Source organism: Bombina bombina, chromosome 8 (assembly GCF_027579735.1).
Source record: "Bombina bombina isolate aBomBom1 chromosome 8, aBomBom1.pri, whole genome shotgun sequence".
NCBI lineage: Eukaryota > Metazoa > Chordata > Amphibia > Anura > Bombinatoridae > Bombina > Bombina bombina.
The window spans coordinates 146,209,935-146,222,785 of NC_069506.1; the positions used below are offsets into that span (position 1 = coordinate 146,209,935).

At 34.8% G+C, this 12,851-nt stretch overlaps 1 protein-coding gene across 1 annotated transcript in view; it reads left to right on the forward strand.

Moving 5' to 3' along the window:
• LOC128638584 (sacsin) overlaps positions 1-12,382 on the forward strand; it is a 55,047-nt gene extending 42,665 nt beyond the window's left edge. Inside the window, exon 8 of the mRNA XM_053690631.1 lies at positions 302-12,382. Within this exon, the coding sequence (XP_053546606.1) occupies positions 302-11,025 (10,724 nt within the window). The 3' untranslated portion in view covers positions 11,026-12,382. The remainder of the gene's footprint in view (positions 1-301) is intronic.
• Positions 12,383-12,851: the final 469 nt, after the last annotated feature.

Here is a 12,851-nt window from a genome sequence, read left to right on the forward strand (position 1 = left end):
AGTGCAGTTAGGAGATCAGCTGATCTTAAGCTTACCCGGAGAAGTAATAAAGGAAAAAAAGCAGCATACTTTATATTTTCTCTAATCCATCCATGCTAATGGTTAAGTCTAACTGGGACCCCCAGCCTTGGGCCCCGGTGAAGTTGCACCTGCTGCACCTGCAGTAAGTCCACCCCTGGATAAAAAAAGTCTTATTTCTTAATTCCATGAAAGAATTCTCAATAATAAAACATAATTCTGTCTAATGAAAAAATTAATAAATATGGATATGTAGTCATAGAATGTTTGTTTGTTTTTCCAGGAAAATTCAAGAATCTTGTACAAGTGGATGAAGCTATAGTAAGAAGGAGGTTACAGGAAGCTCTGCCGAAAACTTGGCAAGGTGGTCACAACCCAGTCATGTGGAATCCAGGAGACCCAAACCATCCACCCATTGAATGGCTTAGTGAGTTCTGGCATTTCCTCCAGCGACATTTTGCCATTTTAGATTCTTTTGAAAACCAACCACTTGTGCCCTTAAATCTTATCAAAGAATCTTCCACTGACATTTGGCTTGTTCGTCTAACAAAGAGTACTACGTTGCTTTTCCAAAGTACAAATGGACATCACTTGAGTGATGTTATGGCTAAGATGCTTGAACAGATTGGTTGCACTGTAATACAAACACAAAGTTCATGGATGTGGCACAAAAATCTTCAGTCATACATCCTGGAACCCACACCTAATAATATTCTGAAGACATTTACCAACCTTAAATTAGAAAGTATTGTGCAAACATTTAGTGGCATGCCTGAACAATACACCAAGATATTCTCTGAATTTCTTTCACAAGCATCAACTTTTCAAACCAAGGAACTGGAGATTTTGTACAAACTCCCTATTTTTTGTAGTGTAAAGTCTATAGGATGTCCTAATTTTAGACTGGTGGCTGCCTTTAAATTAAAAGCGGTGGAGAGAAACACTGTCCCAGTTATACCTGACGATCTAGTGTTCCCAAATGTGTTGCTGAAGTGCAGAGATGATTCAGACAGGATACTTCTACAGCAAATGAAAATGAAATTGCTAAATGCAATGGAGGTGGCTTTATTACTGGTAAAAGCCATTCAAAATGGGTCATATTCTTACTATGAAAAGGAAGCACAAAAAGCTATTTTGTGGATTTTAAAGAATGGACACATACTATTCAGTCAATGTGTAGAACTGAAACAGATTTGTGAAAGGCTTCATTTCATTCCATGCAATGGTAAGCTTGTACCACCATCTTCTTTCTTTGACCCTGATATAACTATATTTAGAAATTTATTTGATCCAGATAAATTTCCACCTTCAACATATCAAGACCCTTTAGTATTGACTTCTTTAAGGACATTAGGATTAAAGGTTTCCATACACACAATCACTTCAGATGATGTTCTACAAATTGCTGCTAAAATCAGCCATGAAAAAGTTCATATGACCTCATTGAGCAGGGCTAAAGCTCTTATCAATGTTTGTAATAATACTAAGGTTTTATCAGAACTTAACGCTCATTATGTAAAAGAACTCTGCAACCACAAATGGGTTCCAGTATCCGACCCACAGATTGTATTTATTGAGCCAACAAAGCTCAGATGCCAAGAGTACAATATAATTGTTCAATATTCAATGCCTATTACAAAAGACTTTAATGATTTTGCAAATAAAATTCTTGGTTTACATGAACCACCACCTCCTCAGAAGGTAGTTGAAAATCTCAAAATGCTCAGTCAACAATATGAAAAAGAAGAGACATATTCCCTACTAAGAAAAGTGCACACTATTTACAAATACATTGAAAATCACGTTGATCAGTTCCATGATTTGCTGACTAAAGTCCCTATATGGAACGGAGAAGGATTTTCTTGCCCAAGTGACATAATTTTATCATTCCCAGGAGACTTGGACTTAACCTGCATGGTGAAAAAAGTTCCTTCTGATTTTCTCAGTTTTAAAAAACTTTTTATCAAGTGTGGTGTTCGTAAAACTCTATCAGAGAGAGAGGTGATACAAATACTCTACACTTTACAGAATAATAAAGAGACAAATACTTCAGTTTCTGGCATGGTTAAAGAACTGAAGCTTTCCATATCTATCATAGATTGGATGAGAATAAATAGAGTTTGTGGAACAGACGATCTTCCTATCCCAGTACAAGATGACGATAATGGGTTTAGCCTGAAACCGTTGTCTTCCACTCTATTTTGTGATATGGATAAGAAACATTTAAATGATATCTCAGCTAACTTCAAGGACTATCATATTGTTCATGAAGATGTCTCCCTATCAACTGTCAAGTTTCTAAACATCCAACTTTTAAGCACTAATGTACTAAAGCCAGAGTTCTTTGAACCCTGGGGTCCTTCTGAGCCAGTCACTCTAAGAATTAAAAACATTCTCAGAGACTATAGTGAACATGTGGAAGTTTTTAAAGAACTTATACAGAATGCAGTGGATGCAGGTGCTACTAAGTGTGAATTTTTAGTGGATATGAGACAGAACTCTGAGTCAAGGCAAAGTCTGATCGATGCTGGCATGACCAGCTGTCATGGACCAGCACTTTGGTCTTACAATAATAGTAAGTTCTCTGATGAAGACTTTAAGAATATCATCCGCATTGGTGCAGCCACTAAAGAAACTCAAGTGCAGAAAATTGGAAAATTTGGTTTGGGCTTTAATACAGTCTACCATATTACAGATGTACCTTCAATTATGAGTGGATCTCAAGTTCTTATATTTGACCCCAACATCAATCACATGAAGAAACACATTCAACATCCCACAAACCCTGGAATTAAGATAGATCTCCAGAAGAATCCAAAACCTCTAAACATATTTGCTGATCAATTCTATCCATTTTCTGATGTGTTTGGCTGTGAGCTTAAGCAGCCTTTTTACTTCAATGGGACTCTAATTCGTCTGCCTTTCAGGACAGAACATGAAGCTAAAGACTCACAAATATTAAATCAGGCTTTTACTAAAGAACAAATCAAAAGCTTAATGGACAGTTTTGAAGACTCAAAAGACACTATCATTATTTTCTTAAAAAATATTAAAAATGTAACTTTACACTTGCTTAGGGAGAATTTTAATCCAAAAGACAAAATAACAAAGATAAACCTTAAAAGAGAGCAAGTGAAACATCTAGATGCGCCAAAGGATATTATCTTACAGCAAGAACAAATTATTGCTTTAAAAGCTTTAGGAATGGAAGGAAATGATATCACTGCTGCGAACATTATTAAAGTTACTGTTCAACACACTCAGACAAGTGAAGAAAAGTATTACCTGATACAAAACAGCATTGGGATAAAAGAAGCTTTCATGATGTTTACCCAGAATAAAAAAATAAGTGTTTCTGTTCCTGGCGCTTCAGTTGCATTTCCTTTAAAGAAAAATTCTAATACTGGTAAATGGACTCCTTGTTTGCTGAACTTTGAGGGAATTGTGTTCTGTTTCTTACCACTTCCTATTTCATCCGGTCTTCCTTTTCATGTAAATGGTTCGTTTTCTGTGACGTCTAATCGGAAGAGCTTGTGGACTACAACAGAAAAGGGAGAATGGAATAAAAAGTTACTTTCTGATGCTGTTATTGTTGCTTTGTTAACTGCACTGACACGGTTACAGCTGTTAAGTCAAAATGGTGACATCGAAGACTATTGCTATTATACATTCTGGCCTGATGTCAAAAAAGCCAACACACAGTTCAAAGAAGTAGTGGAATGTTTCTACAAAGTAGTTACTTTTGGATTTGCAAATAGTTTTCCTGCTGTGTTTAGCAATGGTGAAGAATATTGCACAATAAAACATGCATGCTTTCTACAGTTAGAAGACATCAAAGACGCAAAGATTCACAGCTTGGCTGAAAAAGTGTTTCGCTTAAGCCTTAAGAAACCATATCTGACAGTTTCACTTCCAGACTGGGTTAAGAACTGCTTTGTCTCGAGTAACTGCTTTAATGAACTACTCCTTAACACATATAACTGGGAGAGGTTCTACAGGGAGATTGTATTTGAGAACCTTGAGTCATTAGACATAGAAGACAGAAATGCACTTATCCTTCATGCCATTGACATGCAAGACAAAGAGCTGAACATGTTACTAAAATCTAAACCTTGCATACCATCATATCATGGAAATTTACAGTATACAGAAAAGCTGGTGCACCCCGGAGGCAAAGTATCAATATTGTATGATCAGGAAGAAGGACATTTTCCACAAGGCAGAGAGTTTCTCACTACAGATAGACTGAAATGCTTACAGCACCTGGGTATGATTAAAGATGATCTACCAATAAAAGACCTGATGGAGAGAGCCCAAAAGATTAAGAATGTCTGGAAACATGACAGAAACAAAGCTTTGCAAAAAGTGTGTAGAGTATTGGAGCTTTTAAATGATTTACTTGATCAGTCATCGTATAACTCTTACCAGAATGAGTTCAGAAACATTATCTTTCTTCCTGCTTTTCCTCCTCGGAAAAGACTTTGCGGGTTAGAGGACTTGGTACTACTGAAATCTACAGATCTTTACTATTACAAACACACTGATCTTGTATGCATGATTAAGCCAGTGCTTAGCAAACAACATGTAAAAACCTTTAAGTTTTCTGAAAAATTGCTGTCTTTTTTGGGCTTTGATCAGAGTCTTGAATCTGAAATTGTTCTGTTGCAACTCCAGGAAACTCATAAAAACTCCAACTTGCTAGGTAAGCAAGAAATTGGTCAGATAGCAAAAATGTGTTACAACTATTTAAATGAACTTATTCAAAAAGAGCCAACCCAAACCACTAAAATAAAAATGCAAACATCCACTGTCCCCTTTGTTTTTGTTGGTCAGGATTTTGTACTTTCCAAACTTGTTGCTCAAGAATTGTCTTTTGAGGCTTCTCCATATTTGTTTAAGCTACCACAAGAATATACTGAATTTGATAAACTGTGGGATTGTGTTGGACTGTGCCAGGAATTTTCAATTCCTGATTATGTTTCTGTCCTTGAAAGAATGGCAGTGAAGCATAAAGGAAATCCTCTTCCAGAATGTGAAATAACAATAGCAGGACATACCCTTGAAATAATAGCTAACAAAAATACAAAGATAGCGGAAAAATCTAATACTAATTCAAGTGATTTGTTTGCACAAAGAATACTTGTTCCAGACCAGCAGAGTATTTTGTGCCATGTTGATAAAATATACTTCAATGACACTCCATGGCTTCCTTACGAGACAGATTTACATTTTTGTCATCAGCTAATTCCACGGCTTGTTGCACAGAATTTGGGGATCAAGTCAAAGATTCACCACACATTGGAAAAATTGAAAGTTTCTAGTCTTTCCAACTGGGTTTCTCAATTTGGAGCTAAGGAAGAGCTCACCACACGCATCAAAAATATTATAAGTGACTACTCCTCAAAGAAAGACATACTGAAGGAACTGATTCAGAATGCAGATGATTCTAATGCAACCGAAATTCATTTTGTACTTGATAGTAGGACACACCCCACAAAATGTACTTTTGGTCCAGAATGGAATCTATTGCAGGGCCCATCTCTGTGTATTTACAATAACAAGAAGTTTGAGTCTAAAGATATTGACGGAATCCAGAATATAGGCATAGGTGGTAAATGGGACTGTTTGGATAAAACTGGAAAGTTTGGACTTGGATTTAATTCTGTATACCACATTACTGACTGTCCTTCTTTTTTAACTGGAGATACTGTTATGTGTGTCTTTGATCCAAATCTTAAATTTTTGCCATCATCTAACTCTGGTAGCCCTGGTGGGATGTTCACAATAAACAACAACTTTAAGGGTACATTTAAAGATGTGTATTATTCATTTCTTCCTTCTATGTTTAATCTGCAAGAGGGTACACTTTTTCGTTTACCTTTAAGGATGGCTGAAACAGTCACAATGTCTAAGATTTCAGATCAGACAGTCTCATTAGAGGATATTAGGAATATGTGCAAGGACCTGGAAGATGATGCAGATAGCATGGTATTATTTTTGAACAACATCAACACAATTACATTTTCTGAGGTCTCTGACACAGAGAGTGTTAAGGAGATTTTATCAATTAAAGCCGAAATAGATAAAAAAGGGATACCCGATTTTGGAGAAATTAGGGTGTTTTACAAAATGAGAATAAAATGCAGCAGCTCCAAAAAAACAACACACTGGATTATAGGAAAACAGATTGGTATTGAAGGAGAAGATGATCTGGCAAATTTAAAAAAAAATTGTTCTAACTTGCATCAGACTTTAATCCCACATGGTGCAGTAGCTACGTGCCTCAATGATGATACTAAAGGAAGAGCTTTTTGTACTCTGCCATTGCCTTTAATGACTGAACTCCCTGTACATATCAGTGGAAATTTTATTGTGGACAAAGCTCGTAGATTCATCTGCAGAGAAGATGGTGGAAGTCCAAAAACAGAATGGAACACATTTCTCCTTTCAAAAGTTATTGTTCCACTTTACTGCAGTTTTCTTGAGCACATACAGAATAAAATCAATATGAATAGTGGAATTCGTACATTTAAAAATATGTCCTCATGCAAAGATATTCTAGAGAAAATGTTTTTAAGGTTTTTCCCCAGTGTAACAAAATCTGTGTCCCCTGAGTGGAGGGAAATGGTTATTGAGGTCTATCAAACAATTTCTAAAAATCATTTAAAATTCATTCCAGTTTTCAGAGAAATAAAAAAAAAATTTGGCCACACTCAGACTGTACACATTGAGTGGTCAACAGTGGGTCAGAACTCTATCACTGAGGAACCCTATTTTCTCTGTGACACTGAATGGGACAATTTGAAGCATGTTTTGCAGAACATCAACATGAAATTGTCTGCTTTTAGTACCTCAAGCCCTCTATATAACGAACTGAGCGCATCTGCCATAAACATTCTTAAATTAAGCCCTAAAACGCTATGCGACTTCCTAAGGAATATTCAGCTCCATTCAGAAGGATATAATCTTCCTAGGCCAGTCTGTGAGACCCTTTTTAAAAACAATAACAATTGCATGTTACTGCTAAAATACTGCCTAAAAGACTGTGGTGCAAAAAAAGCAATTGATCTACAAGGAGTCCCTCTCTTAGTAACAGAAGATGGAATGGTACAAAAATTCAACAGAGAAGAGCCTAAATATTGTACAATGTTTGGTTCGCTGTTTCCACTATTCAGTGATATGTTTGCAATAAACAATATTCACAGCAATCAAAAACTGATAGAATATGGCTTCTTACAACATTTAACTATTCCAAATGCAGAAGATTTAATAAAAAAACAGTTGGGTCCCAAATTTCAGACATCTTGTCTCACACTTCCTGAAGAGAAAAAAGAGTGGCTGAAGACACTATGGATGTTTTTTGAATATGAACTAAATGACAATAAAAAGGACAAGACAATTCAATCAATCTTTGAATTATTCATTGACTGGGCAATTCTTCCAGTGTGCTATCAAAATAACCTTGATGAAATTTGTCTACTGTCTTTAGCCAGTCGTAAGAAGATTATGTGTACTTGCTCTAGTGAAAGGGATAAATGCCTCTTTAAGCTGGGGTTCCCTAAGTTAGAAACTCTAATGTTATCCACAGAAATAAAAATTAACATTTTAAGTCCATACCTTTTGAACACAGATGATTGTTGTTTAGTTCTTCAACAGCTGTGTTCTACACAAGATATTAAATGGGAGGTACTTGATGACCTAACCCTTGATATGTTACTGATGTTCTTCTTATCTGGCATTGAAAAAGTGGGCAAAAATGGAGACTATCTAAACCAACTACAATCGCTACCTTTGTTTGAGACACATTGTCAAAAACGACAAAGTTTACAGGCATGTAAGCAGATATATATTCTTAACGCTACATTTCTACTGGAATCAAAAATACTCTATGGATTGGATTCTCAATATATTTTTCTCAAAAACAACAAACTTAATAAACTATTGAAAGAATATATAAGCATTACTTTAATCAATGATGTAGATTTTGTCATTGAATTTCTTATTCCCCGTTTGGATACCCTAAATGAAAATGAAATATTTCACTTGATTAGTTTAGTAATACAAATTCAAAGATTATGCCCAGATGACAGAATTATAAATGCTCTTAAAGCAGTGAAACTAATACAAAACAGAGAAGGCATACGTCAAAAGGCTTCATATTTTTATGACCATACTGTGAGTTTGTTTCGTTTATTTGGCCTTAAATCAAGATTTGTTCCTAAAGAATTTATTGCAAAATTTGGAAAAAAAGAAGAAGATTTATATAGATTATTATTGAATCTTGACATGCAAAGCAAGGCTTCAGGTGATGATATCATTCAGTTTGCTACCATGATTGAAAAAGAATCAAAACATCCAGTTTCTTTAGAGGAACTGACTAAAAAGAGTGAACAACTGTTTAAATATTTTCTCTTCATGGATGCAAAGCAGATTACACAGAACTTTACAGCTAAAATAATGAACATTAAATTCTTGCTTCCATTAGCTGTTAACCCTGATTTGGAAAGTATTCATCCTTCATATTCTAAGAAAACAACTACCGTTGCTCTCAAAGGGTCACTGCTAAAACAAAGTAGAAAAGATGAATTATTAATATGGACATCGATGGTCATGCTTGAGTTAAAGTTTACACCTGATAAAAGCCAAGCAAAGATGTTGACTATGTGTGGAGTTCTCTGTACACCACCAACTCAGCTAGTAATAAATAATCTAAAAAATGTGTGTAGTGCTTCATGTAAAAAGAAGCCATTACTGGAAATACGCAGTCAAGTGCTCAACGCAATTTACACTTTCCTACATGAACAAGAAAATATTGATTTCAGTGTCTTGAGTGATGTGCCGTTCATATTGGTGGATAATGAAACTAAACTAGTAGAAGTGAGACAGGTTGTTTTTAGTCTTCATAATGAAGACTGTTTTCGGCCATACCTGTACAAGTTGCCTTCTTTACTTGCATGCTATTCTAAGCTTTTCCAAACTCTTGGAGTAGAACCTGATGCTACCGAATCACATTATGCAATGGTTCTTAAAACAATTTATTTAGAGACAAATGACAAAAACTCCCTACACTCTAATCTTAAAAAGACCATTCCTGAAGCTACAGAACAATTTTTTAATTTGTTGATGTACAAGAAGTCAAATGACATAAAAAGTCTGAAACCACTATATCTTGCAGCCACTGATACAAAACTCTATGATTCTTCTAATCTAGTTTTCAACAACTGCTATCATCCTAAAGTCATAAATCAATGGTGTAAAACACTTAAATTTATTTGGTTTCCTCATAAATTTGATCAGTTTGACCAGAAGGAATTAATCAATCTTTTACCTATGGATATTCGACCAAAGCTGCTGTCACAGATTACAAAAGAAAAAATCAGTTATAATTCTAACGACATCTGCACATATAGAGAAAACTGTGAGGTTAAATGTCGCTTACAGAAAATTCTTTTCTCTCAAATATTTCTGAAAGGTCTTGCCTGGCTTTTGAGAAGTCAGAGTGATGGAAAAATTTCTGAGGAGGAGGCTTTACTACAATGTACTACTGTGTTTGGGAAGCTAGAGATAATGTGCCTTAAAAAACTGCAAACCAGGCTCATATACAAAGATGAGCCATTAGATTATTTTTTTAATAAAGCAGTTTTTGTGGAAAGAGAAAAGGAAAGCCACTGCCAATTTTACATCAGGCATAATGATTCAAAGTTCAGAAACCATTTAGAAGTTATATCTACTCTTGCAGAAGAAATTAATAATATCATGGGACATGCATATAAACCAAAATCACAAAACATTATTATGGAAATGCTAAGCTGTGATGATACTGATGAGATTACCAATGTACTTAATGATCACAATATAAAAAGTACTAATCTAAATCACCATCCTTTTTCTTTATCAAACCCAGGAGAACCAATTCCAGATGAGTGGTATGACTCTTTGGACATGAGCCCTCTAAATAATTTTATAGTGGGTGAATATGTTGGGTACATGGATCCTTCTGAGGAAGAGTGCTATCTCTATGCTATAGTAATTGGGGAACTTGATTCTAAAAAATTTGGAAGCTGTGAAATTCAAATGTATCGTATAAACATTGGTCAAAATCGCATCATTGATGTTAGCATACTTGATTTGTATCAGTTCAAAAGAGCTATTGGCCAAAACAGTAATGCACTGGTATTGGTTGATAATCCAAGAAAACAAGAAGAAATGCATGAAAAATGGTATGAAAAGTCATTAGATGATACCAAAAAGGAGATTGATCAGTACCTTAGCAAAATATGGGAGTTACCCAATGATGAACAGAAAAAGGCCATCAGACGTCTTTACCTGAAATATCACCCAGACAAGAACATTGGACAAGAGGAACTTTCAACAGAAATTTGCAAATATATTCAGCAACGAATCAGTGATTTGGAGGCAGGCAGGCCATTCAGCAGTCAGAGATCTTCTGAATATAAATCCAATTCTTCCAGTGGCTTTTCTAATTTTTGGAGAGGATGGGATAGTGAAGCTTCTCACCATCGAAAATATCGAGAACATTTTACCAGAAAAACAAAATGTGATTATAATTTCTGGGAATTCCACAGCAGGCATACCCGGCCAAATCCTGAAGAAGCTCGGAGGTGGTTCAGACAAGCAGAGTATGATCTGAGAGCAGCTGAAAATGATGTTGATCATGACAGCACTGAATGGGTATTTTACAAAATACACCAGGCTGTGGAAAAAGCTTTATTTGCTGCACAATATCTTAAAAATGGAAAAATTGACAAAAATACTAATATAGGATGCTTGGCACATGATGTCTCTACTTACTGTAGGAGTCTTCTGAGCATTAGTGAGCAAGTGTCAAAAATGATACGCTATGGAGTTGATAAACTAAAAACACAATACCCAAATAGCCATACTCCACCTGGCATTCCTCATGACAGAACTCCATCTGACAAAGAACAAGAGGTGATGGTGCTGGCTAAAGATGTCCTACAGAAAATAAAGGCTTATGTGCTCTAAGGTTTCCTACAGGATCAGTCACTTTTTTTTTAACCTGATCTTCATTACACACTTAAGATTTAAATAAATGCAGTGGAGTTTATATTGTTGCATGTGGTGCAAATCATATAATACAGTAAAATACAACAACTCATATAATACAGTAAAAACTTTAAACATCAGACATGAAAAAATATTTACAGATAAAAAGTATTTTTATTGTTTAATGCAATACTTATGTAATATGTAATTAAAGGGACAGTCTACACAAAAATTGTTATTGTTTAAAAAGATAGATAATGACTTTACTACCCATTCCCCAGCTTTGCACAACCAACATTGTTAGATTAATATACTTTATAACATTTAAACCTCTAAATTTCTGCCTGTTTCAAAGGCTCTATTGACAGCCTCTTAATCACATGCTATTTTATTTGCTTTTCAAAAAAGGAAGCTGATAGTTCATGTGAGATATATAGATAACAATGTGTTCATACTCGGGAAGTTATTTAAGAGTTAGCACAACACAATACTAAATGCAACTCAATAGATTTTAAATAGTCAGTCATGTGATCAGGGGGTTGTCAGAAGATGCTTAGATACAAGGTAATCAAAGAAAAAAAAAGTATATTAATATAACTGTGTTGGTTATGCAAAACTGGGGAATGGGTAAAAAAGGGATTATCTATCTTTTAAAACAATAAAAATTCTATTGTAGACTGTCCCTTTAAGGGTTAGGGGCTGATTTATCACAGCCCGAATGGGGCCGTATATCCCTGTTTCCGAAACAGATATTAAAATCTCTGGTGGACATGATTGCTACAGCGGATCATGTCCGCCAGACACATGATAAATCGGCCCCTTAGTCTTAATATCTTATCTACAGTACATGAAAATGTGGGTGTAAAAAACAAACTTTTTTAAAGTATTCTTAGAATGCGTTGCAAGATTCTAAATATTGTATATTCTATCTCTCTCTTTCTCCTCCCTCCTAATTTTGTACAGAATATATATTCATTTTTGTATTATTTAAAGCCAGTAATAAATGTGAGATTTCAAACTATTGAACTCTAGATGGTTCAGTGAAAAAACTTACACTTGTTAGGTCTATTTTATAGATTTGTTTTTATTATTCTTTTTATTAAGGAATAAGATTGTACATCCAGGTTGTAAACAAGGTTACATACGAATTACAGCACAATGCACATGATAACTCATATGAGAAGATGAAGAGAAAAAAAAGTGTTCTTGTCATACAAATAGTCCAAAGAGTACATAAACAAGTTAGCAATGTTCTTTTGAGGAAAAGTAGAATAATCCTGTTTGAAGATTATGTAGTTTGTATTTATTGTTGAAAATAAAGAGATTTTGTAATCTATATATAGTCCCAGTTTTATTCTTTTTTTTGTTCAATTTAAACAGTAAACTTCAAGTTAACAATAAACAGTCATCAAATATTGTAAACAAATAACAATTCAATATATGTAATCAGTACTTGAGCAGCTCCTGAGAATTTATTATGAACAATTACAAAAAAAGAGGGTGATTCAGAATTTTTCATTCTTTGGGGAGAAAAAAGGGTTAATTAAATGTGTAATTTGCCAAATTCCTCTTGTCCTGGTTGGCTCTCCACATCACCCCCATTCCGAATATTTGCAAGCAACACATCACCATTTGTGTTGAAATTGGAACTATCTTCATGTGTAGAATATAAAATTGCCCATTCACCATGTAAAGAGGCTGTCAACATCAATTCAGTTTGAGAAAATGGCATTAATAATTGTTTTTGGATAGTAGGATTAAAGGGACACTGAACCCAAAGTTTTTTCTTTCATGATTCAGATAGA